Source organism: Oryzias latipes, chromosome 4, assembly GCF_002234675.1.
Source record: "Oryzias latipes chromosome 4, ASM223467v1".
Taxonomy (NCBI): domain Eukaryota; kingdom Metazoa; phylum Chordata; class Actinopteri; order Beloniformes; family Adrianichthyidae; genus Oryzias; species Oryzias latipes.
In genome coordinates this window covers 1,575,985-1,599,403 of record NC_019862.2, presented here as the reverse complement: position 1 = coordinate 1,599,403, position 23,419 = coordinate 1,575,985, and the positions used below count along the sequence as shown (strand labels likewise).

The following is a 23,419-nucleotide window of genomic DNA, read 5'->3' as shown; positions in this document are numbered from 1 at the left end:
ATAAACAATGCATCGGACCAAGAAGTTGTGGAAAATAAAAGCAGCAGACATCTATGGGGTAAGGAATCTGTCAATAAGAAACAGATTCATAAAGACAAAGCTCTGCACAAATTAATAGTTTGTGCAGGACTTTGCAAAAATATATGAATACAACATTTAGTTTTAGGTTTGACATGTCTGTTTTTACTACAACTTTTCTTTGTTGTTGTTGTTTTTTCATTACAGTCAGGTTCAGATGTATAATAAATCTTAAAGGGGTGGGGCCTGTCCATACACACTCAAATGTTACAAACATACCTGTTGGCTCCAGAAATGTTTACATACAAACATGTCAACATGTACACAATACAACTACCGTTAACACACGCACACTTATGCCTTCAGACCAACATGTGAAACATTTCATTCCGTCACGCAAAATGTGTTAGAGTGAGTGTTTCTGTTCTTCTAAAGGTGATGATGGAATGTAAAAAAATAGGGAGGGTGCCCAGTCATCCCCACAGCAAGACCCCCTCCACAGCAGCATCGGCAGGCAGGACCCCCCAACACCCACACAGTATTACAGAGAAACACCACCCGCCCGGCAATCACGTCTGCCACCCGGGCCAGCAGGACCGCCACAGCGGCCCCCAGTGCCAGAGAGCAGAGCAGGGAGACATGGGGGTGCATTGCAGCCCCCCCCCCCCCCCCCCCCCCCCCACACACACACACTTATAAGTGATTATACAACGAAGAAGTTAGGTCAGGGACAGCTTCTACACTGGCCCCCGATTTGTGAACCCCAGCCCCCCCCCCCCCCCCAGAACAGGGCCAACCAGCCTGCCTCCCCCAGATCACATGGCCATGGTAGGTGTCACCAGGGCAACTGCAGGCCCCAAGAGGGTTGCCACACCCCGTCCCACGGCCAGAGAAGGAGTGATCCCAAACCCAGGTGCAGATGAGCAGCCCATCTGGCAGACCCCCCACTGGCCACCAGCCCTCCCCATTTGTAAACCACTTTCTTACAGTTTACACCAATGTAGATCAATTTTTGACTGAGTTGTTACTGACTGCTGGCTGAATGCAGCTTTGTGGAGGGGGCTTCCAGAATGTGGTGGGCGGTCCTTCCTCTGAACCAGGACTTTGTGTTTGCAGATAACATTGGAGTTGTTGGCTTTTAGGACATTCTGCACAGCAAAGACCTTTAGAGACTTAACTGCAGCTTTTTTTATGAGAGTGAGGTCTCCTAAGAATTCTGCTGAAATCACTTCTGTGTTTTGATAAGAAAACAAAGAAAGAAAAAGTTCACGGTGAAACCTGTTTCTCTGCTTCAAGCCACTGCAGGTGATCAACCTGAGGCAAAAATCGGATACTTCTGCTCTGTCGACACGCCCATGAGAAACAGTAAATCAATGTGACAGTTTTATGAGGATATTAGGGAGGGGGTTGCAAACCCAGGTGCAACTTTGGGTCGGAGGCTGTTGGAAGACTAATCTAATTATTGCTGTTGAAGGTTCAACTCCTGCAGTCCTGCTTTCTCCAAGGTCCTGCACTCATGGCTCGGTTCTCTGTCACAGATGTGAGCCTTCTGCTCCTGCTGCTCTTCTTGGTGAGTACTGACCCAAAGGCCTTACTGCACAGTCTTTTGTTGCAAATTTAATTGTGGTTATGGAAACGGGCTGGGTGGTTAGCACCGTGCCTCACAGCAAAAACAGTTGTGGTTGAAATTCTTTTTCCAGGTTAGCAGAAGACTAAGCTGTCCTTGAGAGAGTTGTTGGTTCATCTACTGTAGTCTCCATGGACCTCAGAGGATGAATGCATGGACAGATAATCCTGCAAAAAGAATCTACAGAATGCATGTATTTTCTGCTGCCACACCTCACATGGAGAAATTTTTTGTACCGCAGATTTGTGTTTTTCTGAGCAGGGAAATAGTTGGAACGTCAGCCGAGTGCTGGCAGACCGTGTGGTTTCATGTGGGTTCCTAGGTGGCTGCAGAAATGCACTTAACAAAATCAATGTAGTGTCAGAAGTTCTGCTTTAAAGACAGAAATTTAATATTTACATTTTGGACAAAAGTCTCTATTTTAAACTACTTTTGCTCCATCCTGACGAAAAGAAGAAATGCCCCAAACTTTGATCAGAGTATAGTATAGTTCTTTATTTTTGTGTTTCAGTACTGTAATCTGCTCAAAATCCTAAATGAAACTCCTAAAGATCATTTCTGTCCAAATCCTCTAAAAGTTGATTTGCAACAGGTTTTTTTTGCAACAGGTTTCCGTGATGTAGCAAATCCAGGGAAAGGAAGAGGGCTTCCAAGTGAACTCTAGCACAGTGTCGGGCTGGGTTCATTTTTGATAAGTTTTCATTTTTTTGGTTTACTCTTATTATCAGATTAAAACCTATCTAAAGCTGTACATGTATGAAAAGCTTTGGTAAAGATGATCCACTAAATATGAATGGTATCTAATATTGTATGCTAAAACATTTACCCTTAAATGCCTACCAAATATTTAGAGGTTTTGAATAATTATAGAGAAAAATATTTAGATTGTAATAAATGGGAGCCAGTGCAGGGACGCTAAAACTGGAGTGATGTGGTCTCTCATTCTGGTTCTGGTTATGAGTCTGGCGGCAGCATTTTGGACTAACTGTAGTTAATACAGCCTCTGCTGTGAAAGGCACGTGTAGAGTGCGTTACAATAGTCCAAACAGGAAAAAATAAAAGCATGAATCACCATCTTAAGACATTTTTTTGATAGGAGAGGGATTATCCTGTATAACCTATGTAGTTGCCAGAAACAGGATTTGACCACTGATTTAACATGTGTCTCCAGATTAAAATTGGTATCAAATATCTCCCCCAGATTTCTGCAGCTTGAAGAAACATTGTTAGACAGAGACTCCAATTTCGAGGCCACACCATTTCGGGCCTCAACTGAATCAAAAATGATCACATCAGTTTTGTCCATATTCAACTGCAGAACATTTTGGGCCATCCAGGTTTTAATATCAACAATGCAGCTATTGAGGTTCTTTAAAAGACCATGGTCACCAGGTTTAAAAGATAAGTAAAGTTGATTATCATCGGCATAGAAATGAAAATTAAGGTTATGTTGGCGTATTATCTCCCCCAGTGGTAACATGTAAATTGGAAATAACAGACGTCCCAGTACCGAACCCTGGGGAACGCCACATGTCAATTTCACCTTAGATGAGCAAGAATTGCCGATGAAAAAATTAAAAAACCTGTCCGATAAATAAGAATAAAACCAGTTAAAAACTGTGCCAGAAAAACCAACCCAAGATTTTAGATTAAGAAAAGTGATTTTTTTTGTGCAAAATCCCAAAATTTAGGCATAAATTATAATAACTGGATTCAATTGATTTAAAATTGACTATTAAGAAAATGCTCATTTTGAAGACTGAATTATCATTTAAAATAATGATGGGGTTGATGACAAGAATTTCTAATCATTTGAGTTCCTAAAATATCGTGTCACAAACTGTAATGTGGCTGAAATGATGACCAAAACAGGAAAAACAAAAGACTGTTGAATTGGTCAAATAAGTGGGATTTGGGCAAAAACTGCTCTGAATTTAATTCCGTCTCTTTTTAAACACAGCTCACTTTCTCTCACTTTGGACTTTGTCTTCTTGTTTCAGGTAATCAGTGCTGAAAGTACAAAAACGGGAACAAAGACACTGAGGAGGATGAAGAGAAACTGGCTTCCCCCTCCTGCCAAGCTCATTGAAAACACAGATTACTCCCACGTGAAATATATTGCAAAGGTAATTTGGCTCAGCTGGACTGATGTTGCTGTCAGGTTACAGTACAGCTGTGATTGACAGCTGGTAGAGGAGTTGGCTAATATGAGTCTTTGAAGCCCAAGCCAACCTGTTTGCTCTTGAACAGTTGTGCAAACAGGTTAGCTTTGTGCATCAACGTCTTCAGGTGTGATGAGGTTGTCCTGAGGCTTTTTCCACAGCAGATCAAAGCACACTGAGGCAAAAATACGGCAGGAATTCAGGTTATTTGTGAAAAATGTTTGATCACATTCCAGCTTCACTGAAGCCTGTTTGTTCTCTAGATCCGCTCGGACAAAGACCAGAAGCAAAAAGTGGAGTATTACCTGAAAGGTGAGGGTGCAGATGAACCACCCTACAACTTATTTGTAGTGGATCATGTAACTGGACTTGTGCGCATCACCAACACGGTGGACTGGGAAACACATCACTCCTTCCATGTGAGTGTGGCTTCTGCTTCTTTTACTTCTAATTAAAGAAACAGAATGTAGGACCCTCCCTCCAAAATGTGTTTTCTTTGACTCAACGTTTTTGTCATTAGTCTTAAAGAAGGCGTGCACAAAATGTCAATGCACTGGCATTGTAAAGTAGTATAGACAATGAATAAACTTTGCTTAACCCTTTGACAGCGGGTATGTCGGCAGCGACACCTGAATAACACTCACTCTTTACTGTAAACGCCTCACTGTCAATCCGTTGGTTCTGACTTTGCAAACCAGCTTTGCACCAAAATGTAACAAATGACTGACATAAAGTCAGCGCAAGGCTGCTTTTCTCTGCTTCAGAATATTGTTACAGTGTTCCCCGTGTATTCGGGTGTCACTACTATAAGATTATTTTTCTGTCATGTGCCTCCTCCAGTTCATAACAAAATCTCAGACAGGTCAAGAAGATTATGAGACTTTTGAGGGGAGGAGGGGTAGATAAAGAACAGCCGGCCCGTCGGCTTCCTTGCCGGCTGCTAAAGAATATTTCTCCGCTGTTCCACCGCTTCCTGAATCGCTATAACCAAAGTTTGTGTCCCTGCACGGAGAAATGGCATCAGCTGAGTCAGAAACAGCAAAGAAAATATAAGGTCTACTTCTCTGAATAAAAAAAAACATGTTGAGAAATATTCTAATGTTGATAAATGTTAACGAAGCATCAGAAATGTTTCTGAAGGGTTTTTAAGGAGGAAGGACCCCTGGGGACCCAAACCGGGGTCTTTTCTCACTTCGAGGTGAGAGTGCTAACCGCTACACCACCATGTACCCCTTGTGAAAATCACGAGGCACATAACCTTCAGTAGCAAATCATGATAAAAGTGAGCGTTGCAAATCTGCCAGATATCAGGTTGATTTGGAAAGCAGGATTGTAAACAGTTAGATGGAAACTACAGTGACTTTTTAAATTTCAGCAGTCTGATGGTCTGTGGTGGAACTCAGTGATTTTACATTAAATACTGCAAAACCTCTTTCCAGAGGCCCATTGGTAGGAAAAGACCATGGGTGGGGTGCAAAGCATCTGATCAAAGATGTTTCTGGCCAGAGATATACAGTGGTGAAATGTGGAAGAGAAAAGTGCCACTAGTTTTCTCCCTGACCTACCACTCCCCTCACCTTCTTCTAATCAGCAAACAACAATCAGCAGGGACTGACTGTAGGACATGAAAAACAAATACCTTGTACGGTAGGCTTAATTGAAGGGAAGAAGTGGGGAGTATTTCAAAATAAAAGCTTGAAGCAGACATGACCTGACATTAGGATCAAACACTGGTTTTTAAAACATGTTCCAGAATCCCTGGACCTTGAAAACACTTTTTAATCTTCTTTCTAAGAAATTCAACCATCTTCCCTCCAGCTCAATCTGTTTTCCACCAACCAGGAAGACACTAGTTGAAGTAAAACAAATCAGATTCATGGCTCTGATCTAATTCACAAAGGTGACCATTGAAAGACTATAATGAAGACACGGCTGTAAACAAGTAGACCATGTTCTCTCTGTGTTCCTCAGCTCAAAGGCATTGCCAAATATTTGAATGGGACTCAAGCAGAAGAGGAGATTCCACTGATTTTCACTGTTGTGGACCAGAATGACAACGCTCCTTACTTTGAGCCGCACTATGGGAGTGTCAACGAGTCGAGTAAAAAAGGTAAGAGTTAGCTACCACACCTCCTCTGAAAACATTTACTGATGGATTTTCCTCCTCTCTGACCAACAAAACATGAGTTTTTGAAAAGAGAACAGATGAGCATTCGTTATTATCCTGAACGAACAGACATAGTTCTGAGTGTGAGCATAAACGTGCACACAGGAATATAGAAAGAGGAAAAGTTTATTTTCCCGGAAATAACTATGTTTGTACAGTAGATTTATTTTGAACAAAAGTAAAACTTTTTAAACATTGGTTGTGCTCACTGACCTCAAATTGACTTTCTATGGCTGGGGAGACCGGATTTGCTGGTAACAATTTTACTTTTCCATGTGTTGTTCGTTCTCAGAAGATCTTTTTCAGCAGAAATTCCTACATGACGTCTTACCGTCTTAGCTTTGAATGTGTGTCTCTTACTTGAATAAGTCATTGTAATAAGAAGTAATAAACTGTCAGACATTCTACCACAGCCAACCCCTTGTTAAGCTGTCATATGATGCATTAATGTTGGTTCTGGTGCAGATACCTACATTATGCAGATCACGGCTAAAGATAAAGATGACCCAACAACTCCCAACGCTGAGATTGCCTATTCCATCATCAGCCAGGAGCCGGCTTTGGACCGCCACATGTTCCGTATTGGAAAAAAGACGGGAAAACTTTATGTGAAAGAGCCCAACCTGGACCGAGAGGTGAAGATCTCTGCACCCCGGCATCACATAGAACTTCAGTTTACAGTTCCACTTCCACAGATCTCATCCATCCCACTTTCTTTAGGACCAACTCACATCTTGGTGTAAAGAGCAAACACACAACTTTTCCTTTGACTTTATTAGCTGGGAAATTCCACAATCTTCAACAAAAACATATTTATTCGAGCAAGCCCAGTTTAAGAGTGGTGGTTCTGAACCTGACAGGAAACTAATGTCTATGCTTATTCCTCTCATTGACAGGCACATGACTTCTACAAGCTGGTCATCAAAGCCACTGATATGGGAGGGGCACCAGAGGGTCTCACAGGTACAGGAACTGTGGAGATCAAGGTGCTGGACATAAATGACAACATTCCCACTCTGGAAAAGTCTGAGGTAAGTATTAATGTGTTCATGGGTTACAGCAGGGGTCGGGAACCTATGGCTCGCGAGCCATATATGGCTCTTTTGATGGTCACATGTGGCTCGCAGACAAATCCTTAATTATACTTTTTTTTTTTCATTAGACCAGTCCTTCTCGGGCGCGATGCAATGCCAGAGGCGCGCAGTAGTAGCGGTGCTTGGAGAAAAAACTATCAGTTTACTGTTATCTATTATTTCACAGAGTTTGTACCACCCGGAAACCTTTGAATTGCCTCCCTGAGGAAGAGCGCGCAGTTTTGGGGACGGGATGTGTGAGGAAGAAAGCAGAGGGGGTGGGGGGTGGGGGGGGACCGGCAGCAGGTGAATCGCGCAGAGATGGTAAAAACGTAAACCTGCTGCCCGTCACTCCTGCAGCGTGGGTGTGTGTTTGGTTCCATGTCTGTCTCACATCTAAAGAACATTCAGACCTACGATCACGTTTAAAGTCTCAACGCCTGCATGAAGCAGAAACTCACCACGGATCAACCAGACATCAGCAAAACCACCACGAGAAATACTCATCATTTATTAGCAACAGTATAACAATGTTATTAAAAAGAATCCACAGACTTATTGGACTTTAAAAATGTTGAAATTACATCAAATGCACACATTCATTTGTATATTTAGTTTTAAACATATTGTCGCGGACTGAGTTTAACTTGGCTGTTGGGCCGCGTTAAAAGTTCTGGAGATCATGGAACGCATCGTTCAAGCAGAGATCTGATTGGCCCTCAGTTCTGTCGCTCAGCCTGTTGTTAGGGAGTTTGGATCAATGGGGTTCAGCCATGGGCCGAATAAGGAAATGGGAGGGCTGGAGCAGGACGGGGGAATATAAAGTTGGGAGAAGCGCTCTCGTCTCGGCGGGAGAGATTCAGGAGTTGCTGAATTGATTGTACGGCGTTTGTTGCGGTCTACAGTAACCAGAATAAAGAACCCTAAAAGAGGTTAAGTCTCCGTGCCTTAGTGTGGGAAAGGGACACTACATTATTGTATGGCTCTTTCGAAATTACATTTAAAAATATGTGGCGTTTATGGCTCTCCTGGCCAAAAAGGTTCCCGACCCCTGGGTTACAGTCTCATGAACCAGACCTTCCTACAACAATGCCACAAGTTAATAGAGTTACCAAAGGACTTACATTTAATGTGTGAGTTTGCAGCCTTAAAGCTTGTAGAAATGTGCTGAAAGGGTTTGGTGCAATGTAGATGGCATGCAGAAGGTAGGCTTTAACCCTTGTTCTATCCTAGGCACTTTAACGTTGGGAGTTGGGTCATCTAGACCCACTAGACAGTGCTCTGAACCTTTTTTCTTCAATGATTTGTGATCTTCACTGGTGTCCATGGATTACATGAAATCTTTCCACCTTTACCCACCTTTGTCATGGTAGGGAGAACACGTCAATGTAAGGGGGGGGGTCATAGGATAGCACAAGGGTTAATCGTTTCAGAGAATACTGTTGAACTGCTTTTGAGCAAACAGACAGCAGCCCAGTATTAGAGTAATTATAGTTTTAGAGTAAGTGTGGCATGTGTTGAGTTTGCTTAATCCCGCTGTTCTGTTGCAGTATGACGGAACAGTGGAGGAAAACGTTGCTGACGTTGTTGTGATGAAAATCAAAGCTCTGGACAAGGATGAGAAATTTACAGACAACTGGCTGGCCGTCTTTAAAATTGAAAAAGGGAATGAGAATAATCTCTTTTCCATTGAGACAGATAATAAAACCAACGAAGGCATCCTGAAGCTGATCAAGGTAAAATTGGTGATGTGAACTTGGTTCATCACATTCAACATGTCTTCCTGTTTTACCATTTGTATTAATATTACTTTCTCTCCTGCTGTTCCTCTTCTGGATCAAAAAGGCTGTGGATTTTGAAGAAGTGCAAAACCTGGAGCTTGGCCTGGTCATTGGGAATGTTGCTCCCTTCGTAGAAGGTGGCCCTTTAACCATGGATGTAGATGTTGTGGTTGGTGAAGGTGACACTGCAGGTGCTGGTGCTGGTGCTGGTGCTGGTACTGGCGCTGGTGCAGGAGCTGGCGCTGGCGCTGGAGCTGGTGCTGGTGCTGGAGCTGGTGTTGATCTAGGTCTAGATGGAGATTTGGGAGCAGACTTAGATTTGGATTTGGATTTGGATTTAGATTTAAATGTGGATGGTGAACTGGAGGGGGATTTAGGACTGGATGCAGAACTTGGTCCTGGTGTTGGAGTCAAGCCTGCAGGCGGGGTCAATCCTAACGTTGGACTTAAGCCTGGGCCTGGAGTGGGGGTTGGAGTTAACCCAAACCTCCCAAGCATGCCAGTCAAACCAGGACAAAAACCCAACAAGAAGCCCAAACCCAAACCCAAACCCCAACCCAAACCCAAAAGCTATCCTATCAAGATAGCAGTGAAAAATGTTCCAGAAGGTCCAGCATTTATACCCACCATCAAGGAGGTTCCAGTGTCTGAGGACAAAAATACATTACCTGAAGATGGAGTCATCACCGTGTTTGCTGCAGTCGATCCAGATACAAAAAAGCCGGCTGAAGATGTCAGGTAGGAGAATTTTACATTCTCTTAGACAAAGAAATGTTAGGGTGTGTCGCCCATAAGAGGCCGGGATAGGCTCCAGCAACCCCGTGACCCCGAAAGGAAGAAAATGAATGAATGAATGAATGAATGTCCTTCTTAATCTGAGATTAATAGAATCATTTACCAAAAACTGGTAAAATGTTTGTGGGTTTTCCACTGAACAAAGCTGTGATACCTTTTTAGTGAACTTGAACAGACGCATGGTTGATTACATTTAAACGCTGACAGACATAGCACACAATGAAAGGACAAAATTTAGGAATGATGACTCATTACAACATAAAAATTATACACTAATTTGGAATAAAAATAATAGGCCAGAAAAAGACAAAATCATAAAAACATTTTAAAATGGTAAATAGCAAAGTGAAATCAACATAAAAAAATCCAAGGGAGAAAGCTAAAGTATACAGAGAAAACCAATGCATTCACAGGAAGTAAATGCAAACTCCACACAGAAAGGTCTCAGCCACAATTTGAAACCAGGGCCTTGTGAGGCAACAACACTAACCATTACACTATTGTGCGACTGAAATGTGCAGACATTTTTCTTACTGGACTATTGCATAAAAAGGATGGTAAAAGGTTTTCTTGAAAACTGAAATCTAAGTTCTAAGGCGATGTCTTCAGGAAATACACTGCACCGCAGGAAACAGGACACTTGTGAGTTTTATGTGCTTGAAAGAATCTGCCAGATCCAGATTACACCAATCTTCAGTGTCTTTTAGATGGATTCTGGATAGCAAACTAATTTCTTAGACACATAGACTATTGTTTGAGGAGCTTTTTAGTACTGAAATATTCTCTCTACTAAAAGTCTTCAAGTTTTGATGAAACCCATGGTTACTTACTTTCCTGTTCATTTCTTCTTTTGCATTAGTTATGCCAAAGGCCTTGATCCAGACAACTGGTTTACCATTGATGAAAAGACTGCCGAGATTAAACTCAACAAGGTACCAGACAGAGAGTCTCCATTCTTGGTCAACGGTGTCTACATGGCCAAAATTCTGGCTATAAGCAAAGGTAATTAAACGCCCCATGAGTAACACTGCTTTAGCTATACTATCCATTTATCTGACCCAGTTTGCTCAGAGTTGGGTCATAGGGGTACCAGTATAAGCAGAGATGCCCAGTGGGACATCCTCAAAATTTCACACCAGGAAGGAGTCCAGGATGTATCAAAGAACAAAGCGAGTGATCAAGAGGACACGTGTAAATTGGATGGGTGAATTTTCAAAACCTTCAGGCATTTGTGTCAAGTGTGGCACTGATCTGCTTTAATCTCCCTCCTGCACCATGACAAGGTGGCAGTTCATGGAGACGTCCATTGTGCTGCTTTAATTATGTTCCCTTAACCAAACAACAGACTTGTTCACCCATCCTTTACTTGATTCGTATGTTCATCTATTTTACCAGCCATCTATCTTTCAATTAGTACATCTTCCCATTCTTCTGTCCATGGATTCCTAAAAATGTTGGTCCATCTACTTCTTCATCCATTCATCCATACATTTATTAATCTGTCTGACTTTTCTTTACCATCAGAATTACAAATGACCACACATAGCACCTGTCTTAAGGAAACTAATTATGAACTAATAGTCATGAACTACCAACAAAGTATTTTCTGTTTCTTAAACTCCACTAGTAGTTTTACAAACTTGTGTTTCCTCCACAGACATGCCCCCCAAAACAGCCACAGGAACTATTGCCATCAAAGTGGCGGACTCCAACGACAACTGTCCCATTCTGACCAGCACGCACAGCAGTCTGTGCTCTGACAAAAAGACTGTGTTTGTCACTGCTTTCGATGGAGATGTTGATCCTAATGCTACTCCTTTCTCATTCAACATTGTTCCTGAAGGAACACAAGGCGGCTGGGATGTGGAGCTCGTCAATGGTACGATGTTTTCTTCCATGTCAACATAAGCAGATCCCGTATTTACCATTTGTGAAGCTTCACCACAGTTTGAAGAAACCAGTAGTTTGAACTTTTTATAATGGTTTGAGTCGAGTTCAAAAAGTTTCAGTCCTCGAGTTGTTCGTGGATCACCACACACATAAAACACCTAGTGGTAGTTCCCATTTTACTGTCTCCTGGATGTAGCTCTTTCTGTTGTTTCTGCAGCTGTTAGTGCAGGGGTCGGCAACCTTTTTTACTCAAAGAGCCATTTGGGACCGCCCCTAATGAAAAAAAAAGCACCTGGAGCCACAACCCGTTTTGACATTATTATATATATTATGCATGTATATATTATATCAAGGGTGCTCATTACGTCGATCTTCAAGGACATGAGTGTAGATCGCGGGCCAGAAAAGATTAAAAAAAAGTACTTCTTAAAAAATCACCAGCCAATCAAAATCCTCACTGAGAAGTACGGGACTGGATTGACATGTAGATTGGCCAATCAGACATCTTCTGAAACATACATCACTGCAAATGCACATTGTGTTCTTTAAAGGATGATAATGCGGTCACGCTGGGAGGAGCCACCAGCTGAAGTTATGGTCTGATCGCTGCATGGAGCGATGTGTTTATCAATGCATGGTAGACACTGAGAATGTGGAGAGATCAGGTTTATAATTTTGAAGAGTTCTACTTGGTAATCATGTTTCCATGTTTGAGTTCATAAAATCATCCCAGGGAAAGTCTCTGCTTCAACTCCTGCAGGGAAAGCTGCGTCTCAATCTGACGCCCGTGTTTGCTTCTCTCTGACAGAGTTTGAAGCCAAAGCCCCTCCTCCGCCTCTCTACCTGCTTTTCCTCTCTACCTGTTCTCCTGTTCACATCCTCTGCAGCTGAGAGTTGTTTCCCCCGCGCTCCTCAGTGTGTCCTACACAGAGAACGCAAAATACGGTAGTCGGGGCGCTCCAGCGCAGCACAGGGATGAAAGAGCCGGACGCAGGTTATAGTGGGGATAGAGCGGGTTAAGCAAATGAATGGAAGAAGGCGGCCCGCTGAAGAGATATTCAATAGTGTACACATTTTATTATTTGTCTGAACTATCTTTTATTTAGAAAAATCTTTTATTTTGCCAAATCAGTCCAGTACGAAAAAAAACATCAACAAAAGCTGTGCTGGGCGGTTTTTGGCTGCGTCTGGCGGTTTTCAGATGACTTTTGGGATGGAAAACTGTGACTCTATCTGGCAACACTGGCGCAAACTCTCTGTCATCAGAAAGTTTCTCTGCCCCGCGGCACGTCAAGTTCCCGGCAGAAGATCACACCGGACTGCGTGTCTCCTCCTGCTATCAGCTCTGCAGTTCTCGCCCGATAAAATACGTGCTCATTTAGGAAGCTGGTTTTGACGTGGTACGCGCTTCGTACGGAGCCAGCAGATGAACAAACTAAAATAAAATCTAATTATTATAAAATACTCATTATTTTCCAAAGTCACAGGGAGCCACAACAGAAGGATGAAAGAGCCACATGTGGCTCCGGAGCCATGGGTTGCCGACCCCTGTGTTAGTGGAACAAGAACCAACGGGCGTCACTGCAGAGCAGGTTATATAGGAAATAACAGTCGGGACAAGAAACATGTGATCATGGTAAAAGATCAATGAAAATACAAAAACACATCAGGCAAACGTGAAGCTGAAATACATTTTTTCCAGAAACTCATTTTAAAACAGTTTTGTGACATTTAAAACCAGTGACAGTATTTTCTGCAGTCAATGTGTTAAACCACATTGTGCCATCATTGCCATCCCTGAAAAACATTACAAAGCATTTTATTTAAAAGCACCTTTCACAACACTCAAGGACACTGTACTAACTCAAAAGTAAAACACATTAAAATCACTTCAAGAAAATGTTAAAAACACAATAAATAAGTTGACATGTTAATAAAATCAGAAAACAGATGAGGGAAAATTGTGATGCTGGAAAGCAAATTTAAAAAGGTAGTTTTTGAGTCTGGATTTGAAAATTGCAAAGGAGTTGATGATACAGAGGTCCGGGGGGTTCCAGGGTGGGGAGTCGAGCGGCTGAAGGCACAGCTCCCCATGGTGACCATACGGGTCGGGGGGACAGAAAGCTGAAGGGAAGACGACTGGAGAGAGCAAGAGGGAGTGTTAATATGGAGAAGATTAGAAAGATGAGAAGGAGCCAGGTTATGGAGGGCTTTGAACGTGTAGAGAAGGAGTTTGAATTGAATCCGGAAAACTACTGGAAGAAAGTGCAGCTGCTGGAGAAAGTGAGTGATGATGAGAGAAGTGCACTGTAATAGTCGAGGCAAAAAGTAACCAGACTATGAACTAAGATGGAAGCGGAGTGGATGGTGAGGGAGGGGCGGAGACGATTAATATTATGTAAATGAAAGTAGGCAGACCGTGTAATGCTGTTGATTTGACAATGAAAGGATAATGTACTGTCAAGGATGACACCCCCTGGAAAGTGTAAAATTGGAAACCGTTGGAAAGGGTGGTTTTGGAAACTACAAGGAGTGATTTGGTTACACGCATGTTGATGCTCCCACACCTAAATGTGGACACTTGGTGGAAGTTTTGGGTTAGACCCAGATGATGGCCGTTTATCTTTCCAGGAACCACTGCTGCTCTTCACTCCCAAGAAACATTGTGGCCTGGAGTATATGAGCTGCAGCTGGAGGTCAGGGATGCTCAGAATCTGTCCTGCCCATCCAGTGAGGTTTTCACCGTTGATGTCTGCACCTGTGAGGGAACGGAGGATTGCAGCCTGAACGTGGGGCGGCTGAGATCCAAGTCGACTGAGGTGTCTTTAGGAGCCATTGGACTACTGATGATGGCGTTGTGCTTGTTGCTATGTGAGTACTAGATAACACAGATCTCTCTGACGGGGATGACTCAATAGAAGAACAAGCCTTAACATGTTTCTGAAATGCATCAATCCTAATTCTTATTCTATCTCTGTAATACATCCTTGGTTTTTTTGTTTGTAGTATATATTTGTTGTGGTACTGCGAACCGCGCGGGACCTGAAAACGTTATTACTTAGTTACTTTCTGCTTTATTTGTGACTTCCACTTTTCTGGATTCTTCAACTATAAAAATGATTTCAAGGCCTAAAGTGTTTCCTTTGTCCTGCAGTTGTCCCTCTTTTCCTGATCTTGTGTCAGTGTGGAGGAGCAGATAAAGTTTTCCCAGACCAGTTCAGTAAACTACCGTTTGAAACCACCGAGTATCTGATAGTTTATGACACCGAAGGCAAAGGCGAGGACAAGGTGGGTTTTCTGTCATCTTCATTTTGACTGATGTTGTCAAAGTAGTGACACGACATCTTACATCATCACCATGTGTTGCTACTGTAATCAAAAGAATGGAGACACTGTCAGACGAGTGCGGAAGATTAACAAGGAGAATCCCGACGTAGTTGTATCTATTGCTCTCATGAAAATGTTCATCACTGTTGAATGATAAGGAGAGCTGCAGACTTTGTGTAAGGAAGGAAAGAGAAGGAAACACTGGAGAAACAGAAGTTTTGAATATGAAATACATAAATAGTGTATGTATGAATCCGAAAGACATAAAACAAAAACTGACCAGCATCAGGACTAGCCTTTGGTCTGACTGCAGTAATAAATAAGAAATTAATTTTCACATTTTGCATGTTTTCTTCTTCCTCCTTCATTTCCTAGGAGTTACCACTCCACAGTGTTCCTGTTGGTTCCACAAAAAACCCTGATGGCACGGCTTTTATGAATTTCAACACCATGTCCTCAGCTTACACAAACACGGCCCACATGCACACCGTAAAAGGGTCTGTAAACATGTTTGGGGAGGGAACAGGATTGATAGAGACCGACAGCTCCCCCGGGTTTGTAAGGGAGGACTTACTCCACGGCTCTGCAGCATTTGGAATACAGACATTCATGCAGGACACAGCGGCCCTGGATGAGGACATGGCCCTACCTGATGATTTTCTTGACAGCTACTACTCACAGGTGACATGCTGGCTTTGCAGGATTTTAACATCAAAATTTTCTACACAAACATGTGTCAATGCCTGTTCTGTTCTTTATGCCACCAACAGAAATCCATGTGTGACTTCCCAATCAAAGACACACTGATGGAATATGACCACGAGGGCCAGGGGTCGTCTGCTAACTCGGTGGGCTGCTGCAGCCTTTTGGACTCTGACACAGACTTAAACTTCATCAATGACCTTGGTGAAAAGTTCAAAACTCTGGCAGAGATTTGCTCCCCTCCTTCCATAACTGTCAGATCCTCCGTGACAAAGGCAACACCCGATGTTCTCAGAACCACATCGGATGTGGTTCAACCAGTTTTGAGGCCTCAGGTTAAGAGTGTCGTTGTAACAAATAAGTCTGGCATAAACACAGAGACATCTGTGTCATCTACAAAAGTCCTTGCTTCATCTTCCAGCAAAGTTAGCAGGGCCTCATCATGCAAGACACTTCCTCATCACTCCCATATCACAAACGTTGGTCGTTCCTCTGATATTGGCCGTTCTTCTGATATTGGCCGTTCTTCTTATCTTGGCCGTTCTTCTGATCTGGGCTATTCTTCCGATCTTGGCCGTTCTACTGATCTGGGCCGTTCTCCTGATCTGGGCTATTCTTCCGATCTTGGCCGTTCTACTGATCTGGGCCGTTCTTCTGGTCTGAGGCGTTCTGCCACACTGCATTATCCCAGTCAGAGAGTTGTCCTGCAGCAGCCACTTTACTACACCACCAACGATGTGATGCAACCAATGCAGTACGTAATGGCACCTAATCCGCAGAACACTCTTATGCTTGACAACTGGTCTAGTGGAACCAATCTTTCAGGACTTGTTCTGATCAATGGTTCTCAGGGTCCATCTGGACCTCTTATCAGTGAAGGACCAGACTCACTTTCAGGGCTAGTTACCTCAAGCACACAGAGCTTTGTAAGTCTCCAAAGTCCTGTCAGCCCCACAAGTCCAGTCGGAGCTGCAATGTATGTGTCTGCCCCCCCAGGTTCTGGAGATGGTTCTAGCTCACTAGACAGCTGGGGAATGATGGCACCAAATTCTGGTGGCAGCTTCATGCTACTCTCAAACAATGTGCTTGAAGAGGAGAACCCAGGTCCTTATCAGGGCATTTTGCCCAGATATGTGAACCTGGAGAATGAGGCTGTTCCCCTTCAGAGGGTGTGTAATGTGGCAGCCCAGGTAACAATATTCCCAGAACACTTTGCTGTTGCTGTAAAGCACAGTTCTATTAAATTTCCCATTATCTGGGACAGAAAATTGAACCTGAAAAAAACAGGCTTTGTTTTAGGAAAAAATAGGAAAACAAGGTTGCAGCAAATCATGGCCCAGTTTTGGTTTTCTTTCTTAGTAACATTGTACTTGTTTGTGTGGGGGGGCTATAAGGACATATACAGGCCAACGTTTTACAAACTCAGACCTGCATAGTTGGAATAAAACACTTAAAAAATAATTAATAACAAAGAGGGTTGATCAGAAAGACAGCAAACACCAGTTCTCCAGCAGATACTTTTCATCTTAGGCAAGATTTGAATAAGAAATCCAAACTCTGAACAACAGAGCTATCAGCTATCAGAAGCTCTCCGGTTGCATCCTCCTTAAGAGAAGACAGGAAAAAGGTAGAAGTTGATCTCAATTTGGCTCTGAAAACCTTTGGATAACCCAAATGGGCCTTCAACAGGACAACATCTCACACCAGGAAGAACACAGGAGAAGACAAAACCATTGTCCTTCTGCACAATATCAGAAACATAACAGAATTTTTGCTAAACACCAAATAGAAGTTCATTTCAAACCTAGCAACACACAGAGGCTGAAGCAGGTCCACCCCAAAGACCTGACATCCAAAGAAAACAGAAACAGTATAGTTTATGCAGTCCATATATCCATTTGCACCCTGGGAATTCAACTCCATGCATCTATGGACTCCCCAGGATTCACAAGTAAGGAGTTCCCCTCGGATCTATAATTAACAGAATCAATCTTGGAATCACTGGTTGGAGACCCACATTACCACATCCACAACTCAGAGTATTTTGCCAGAGGACTGCGACTGGACACATTGGACATATGCTTGAACCCCAGTCACTTCAGTTACAAAGTTGAATTCGACAAGCAGAAGCAAAGCTGTGCCATGGGATCCCCAGTGGCTCCAATTGTTGACAACTTATACATGGAGAAACTTGGATGAGGGGTGAAACGTTTCAAGGAAGAAGATTTTAAGACCACTGGCTTTCCCTCAACCTCACGACAATGCCACCTGGATGAATGAGAATCTCTGAGCAGTCCAGTGCAGTGACAAATGCTCAGAACTGTACATTGAAGAAACTAACATAACACAAGGGGATTCTTGACAGAGAAGGCAGATGGTTTAAAACGAGGGTCATAGAAGCAATACATGTCCATGTTAACCCTTCCCTCAACAGAGGGGGAGGCCTCAGACACAATTTGTCTCCAGTTTACCATGTTGCCCTATCATTTTCAGTCTGAATACACCCAAAGTGGACCCTGGTGCGGGACCAGGAACCGCTCTCTGACCCATCTTTCAAGGTGGTATCAGTTTGTTTCTAATTGGACTGAGCTCCGGTTTGCCCTGAGATTTCTCAGTCTGAATACAATCCGTCCTCAGAGCGAAACAACTGGACCAAAACGGCCACCGTAGCCTGTAAACAGAGAGCCGCAGACAAACATGGAGCAACAACAAGACACAACAACTCATTGAAATGTGGACGGATTACGCAGGCTCATTAGAACTTTTAACGTGATCCACATGGCTTCTCACTGTTTTCCCAACAATCTATATGTCACAGACACTTATTAGCGTACCTTCTTCGTCGTCTTCTTGCCAGTAACCGCCCTGAAGCATGCCTCCACCGGACCAAAGTAACAAGTAAAAAGGTGTTCAACCTGACGTTGATGCAGACGTTCAAAGTTGGTCAGAGAAATGAAGTGGGCAAAAGTTTGAACCAGTGAACTATCCCGACAAGGACTACAAAGTGCAGGACTTCCATTATTTGAAAACAGAAATCTAGCAGGTCTGAATTCATAGAGTAAATGCACAATCTTTCAATAGTTTCATAGAGTAAATGCACAATCTTTCAATAGTTTGACATTTTTTAGAAGATCTCTGTTCCTGTGGATCTGCTTCTGGCAGTAGAGGTGGGTGTAAAACTTGGTGGATGTGTTTGTTGTGTAAGTATAAAACAAGTTTTCTTCTTAGTATTTCTAGTAAATCCTTGGTGCATGGGGCTGCTAAAAGCACTTTGTCAGTTACTGAGGGGATTTTTAATCTTTTGTCTATTTTGGAGCTCTTTTTTTTCAAGCTTAGATCAGCTTCAGAAAAGTCAAGGTTGGAAAGAAATTCAGATGGAAAAAAAACCAGCCTAACTCTATTTTTGGCTGCGGTTGGTTTCTGTGATTCTTTCTCTGTACTTTCATGAGCAGAAAGGACGTGTTTGAACAATAAACTTCCCAGTTTGCTGGATGTATTTCTGGTCTGCAGAGTGTTTGTTTTCTGTTTTTTATGATCCATATCATATTCCATACACACGCTCTCGGTTGCTGTGCTAAACCAATTTGCAAACATTTATTTGGAATCTGCAAACATTTTAACTGTTCTTTCACTAATGACTGTAAATGGCACAAATGATTTTAAGACATTAGGCTTTCTTTATTGATTTCCCCAGTAGATTGAGATTCCCTTTCAATCTAGTCTTTAGGTGATCTTCTGTCAAAGAAAAGTCAGCAGAAAAAGCCAAGACATGCAAATATGACACATACACAAGAGTAAAAACTTAAAGATAAAACAATTTATAGATAAAAAACTAAAATAGGGATTGGTAAACACGGCATGGGTCATGTATTTATGCGCTAATCTAGTGCTTCTCAAATAGTGGGGCGCGAGTCACCCGGTGGGACGTTCGAATTTTTTTTGAGGTGGAATATAAAAAACACCGTTTCGATACCTCATTACAACGCTTGCGGTTTTAATGTCTTATAAAAATGGTAATGCCGACCGGACGTTGACGCATTTCGCACATGCAACCGTTACGAATTGGATAGCTACACCTCCTTTTCTCTGCAACTGTGATCACATTTGTTGAAGAATGGAGAAAAGCATGTATAATGGATGTAGTAGCAGGCATATTGCAGCCATTAACACAACTTTATGTTTTTGGCATTTAGGTTCAATGTTACTGTTCTTACAAAGTGAACGATCCTTTATGTTATTGTTTTCTCGTCTCTAAGATTTTGATATGGTATTAAAGTTCAACATATTTGGCATATTTTGTCCCAGGTTTTTTTTACTCTAAAGGGGGGGCGGCGATCCCTGTTTACAGTTGAAGGAGAAATGCAAAGACCTTGGGAAAAAGCTGATAAAACATGTCTGCTCTTGTCACTTTGCATATATTAAGATGCAATTTTATTTTTTGTCAGCGTTGACAGTTTGTGTTCCCTTCATGGAGTTGGCAAAGAGTTAAGGAGCTGAGCCCAGCATGTGTCATCATACACACATAAAAGCTGATCCTCTAAAGCAGTTTTTAATAAATTAATGCTGCAATAAATATGTCATTCAAGACTTAAAAAACAAAACATTTGATTTAAAAAAAATCTTCATTAGTCAGGGACATCTACATTGTACACCACTTGTTCAGCACAAAAAAAATGCAATGTAGATGGCATGCAGAAGGTAGGCTTTAACCCTTGTGCTATCCTAGGCACTTTAACGTTGGGAGTTGGGTCATCTAGACCCACTAGACAGTGCTCTGAACCTTTTTTCTTCAATGATTTGTGATCTTCACTGGTGTCCATGGATTACATGAAATCTCTCCTGTCATGATTTCCTTAGCGTGGCGGACCCAAGTGCTGGAACCCAGAGAACGAGACTGGTAAGTGAGTGGTAAGAATGACGTCACTCGTGGCAAAGTTTTCCTGAAGCAGGAGAGTAAGATTTAGTCAAGGGCTAGTACAGGAACAGAGAGCTTGACAAAACCAGACTAAAGACCAGGCTTAGTCACCGTTAGGGGTAACGATCTGGCATTGAACTGATGGGTGAGGTCTCTTTAAGAACAGCAGGGTTGATGAGGTTGAGTGACGACAGCTGGAGATGGTTAGGAGAAGAGCAGCTGGAGGAGGGGGGGGAAACTGAATGTTTCCATGACAGTACCCCCCCCTCAACGACCGCCTCCAGGCGGTCCAGGACGCCGATCCGGGTGGGCGAGGAAGAAGTCATTAAGGACGGTACGGTCCAAAATCAGGGAGCGCTCCTCTGGACCGTAACCCTCCCAGTCCACCAAATACTGATGGCCACGACCCCGGCGTCGAACGTCCAAAACACGACTGACCGTGTAGGCGGGAGCGCCGTCGATGAGCCGGGCGGGTGGCGGGAAGCGGAAGGCGGGCAAAGCACGCTGTCCATGACAGGCTTGATCTGGGAAATGTGGAAGGTAGGATGGACCTTCTGGGCCGCCGGGAGCCAGAGACGGATGCAGGTGGGATTAATGATTTTGTCAATGACATAAGGTCCAATATAACGGGGGGCTAGTTTACGCGAGGTGGCCTGAATAGGAATATTCCACGAGGAAAGCCATACCCTCTGACCAAGTTGATAGCTGATAACTGGTGGCGATTGACGGACCACGAACTGTCTAGTGGGGTCGGGTTGTATGAGGATAGGAGCTGATATAAAGAGTCTTTTGAGCGTGTCGAAAGCGTCCTGGCACTGTAGTTCCTGATGAATCTACGATAAAAGTTTGCGAACCCTAGGAACTGTTGGAGTTTTTTGCGTGTGGTGGGTGGCTCCAAGAAGATACGGCCTCAATCTTTGCGGGATCAGGAGGGATACAACCAGACTCGAAAATATACCCGAGGAAGGGAATGACGGGGGTGAGGAATAGGCACTTCTCAGCTTTGATGAAAAGCTGGTTTTCGAAGAGCCTCTGAAGAACCTGACGGACCTGTTCCTGGTGTTGAACCGGATCTTTAGAATAAATGAGGATGTCATCAAGGATAACGAACACGAAGCGATTAATAAAATCCCGGAGAACATCATTTCCCAGACGCTGGAAAACCGCAGGGGCGTTGGTAAGCCCGAATGGCATGACGAGGTACTCGTAGTGACCTAAGGGGGTGTTAAAGGCGGTTTTCCATTCATCATCTTCTTTTACTCTGACGAGATGATAAGCATTACGCAAGTCAAGTTTTGAGAAAATGCGGGCCTCCTGAATGGAGTCAAAAACGGAAGAGAGTATTTGTCCTTGATGGTGATTTGGTCAAGTTCGCGGTAATCGACGCAAGGACGTAGAGATATGTCTTTCTTTTGCACAAAAAAGAAACCAGCACCAACAGGAGAAGACGAGGGGCGAATGTGTCCCCGAGGAAAGCGCCTCATGGATGTAACTCTCCATAGCTGCTTTCTCGGGACCAGAGAGGCTAAACAATCTACCCTTGGGAAAGGCTGCTCCCTCCAGTGCTCCCTCCAGAAGATTGATAGAGCAATCATACGGTCTGTGAGGTGGCAGGGAGCTAGCTTTAGCTTTACTAAAGACCATACGCAAGTCGTGGTAGCATTCAGGCACATTAGCTAGATCAATATTTTCAGGTTCCGTAACAGTGGGATTAACAACAGAAGGCACGGCGGACTGCAGACAGTTAGCAAGACAGTAACTACTCCAGTTAGAGAGCCTTGGGCGACTCCAATCGAACTGGGGGTTGTGTTGCTGGAGCCAAGAGAACCCTAGCAAGACTGGGTTTTGGGGGGAGTGAGTGACGAAAAACCGGAGGTGTTCTCTATGATTACCCGAAGAAATGAGAAGTACGGGTTTACGGCAATCGTGATGACGAACAGATGTTGGCCGCCCAAGCCGGCCACTTTAACCGGGGACTGAAGTCGTTCAGTGGGTAAAGATAAACGAGTGACAAGGCTATGGTCGATCAGACTGTGGTCAGCTCCTGAGTCTATTAAGGCCTGTAAATACAAAATTCCGGGACCGTGAACTAATTTGACAGGAACGTGGGGAAAAGCTTTAGTAACAGAGGAAGTTTCACCCACCCGCGGCCTGTTTTCTAGCGGGGGGCTCTGGAGTTTAACCGTGCATGGCATTGGTTAATCTGGTGACCGGTCTTCCCACAATAGAAACACGCACCTTCTATGCGACATCTCTGTTGTTCCCCCGGACTTAGCCTGGAATGTCCGATCTGCATGGGTTCCTCCCCATGGCTGTGATGTGAGTCGGGAGGCGGGACCGAAGGAGGGTGTTGTGGATCATTGAGTGGTGATCTGACGGGGCTTTTGCGAGATGGTGGTGGTCTTTCATGTTGCCGCTCGCGTAAACGGGTATGAGAGCGGAGGGCAGCCGTGACGAGCTCCTCGAAAGTATAGGTCTCAGGTTGGGTGCATAGATGATCTTTAATGTTCTCATTGAGAGATTGGTAGAAAACTCCCTTAAGTGCGGGATCTGACCATCCAGGTGGACCATCCAGCCTCCACCGCCAAGATCCTGAAATCAATAATATGATCAGAAACGGGACGGTTACGTTGTTTGAGCGGCAGCAGCTTACGTGTGGCTTCCTCTTGTTTTCTTGTGTCGGTCAAAAACCAGCTGGAATTCCCCAAGGAAATGTTCATAAGTGAGATGGGATATGGGGTTGACCGCCAGGAAGGCTTGAGCCCACTGTAAAGCTTTATTGCGAAGAGAATTGATAACGAGTGTGATTTTGCTATGGTCTGAATGGTAGTACCTTGGTGCTTCCTGGAAAATCTGATGGCACTGGAGCAGAAAACCGCTGCAGCCCTCCACGTCGCCGAAACTGGCTAACTAACTGGCTGTAGGCGGAAGATTTCCGGGGATGGGGCGGAAGCGGAAGTGA

General features: G+C 43.6%; 1 protein-coding gene across 1 annotated transcript; it reads left to right on the top strand.

Annotated features, from left to right (window-relative positions):
- The first annotated feature begins 1,435 nt into the window (after nucleotides 1-1,435).
- LOC101159003 (desmoglein-2) lies at nucleotides 1,436-19,038 on the top strand. Its single transcript, XM_011472986.3, has 14 exons — nucleotides 1,436-1,588; nucleotides 3,646-3,771; nucleotides 4,071-4,226; nucleotides 5,779-5,917; nucleotides 6,440-6,609; nucleotides 6,871-7,005; nucleotides 8,598-8,783; nucleotides 8,893-9,566; nucleotides 10,483-10,625; nucleotides 11,281-11,502; nucleotides 14,145-14,384; nucleotides 14,668-14,801; nucleotides 15,216-15,521; nucleotides 15,611-19,038. Exons 1-14 carry the CDS (start codon nucleotides 1,535-1,537, stop codon nucleotides 16,976-16,978), a joined length of 4,053 nt encoding a protein of 1,350 aa, XP_011471288.1. The 5' UTR covers nucleotides 1,436-1,534; the 3' UTR covers nucleotides 16,979-19,038.
- The last annotated feature ends 4,381 nt before the right edge of the window (nucleotides 19,039-23,419 follow it).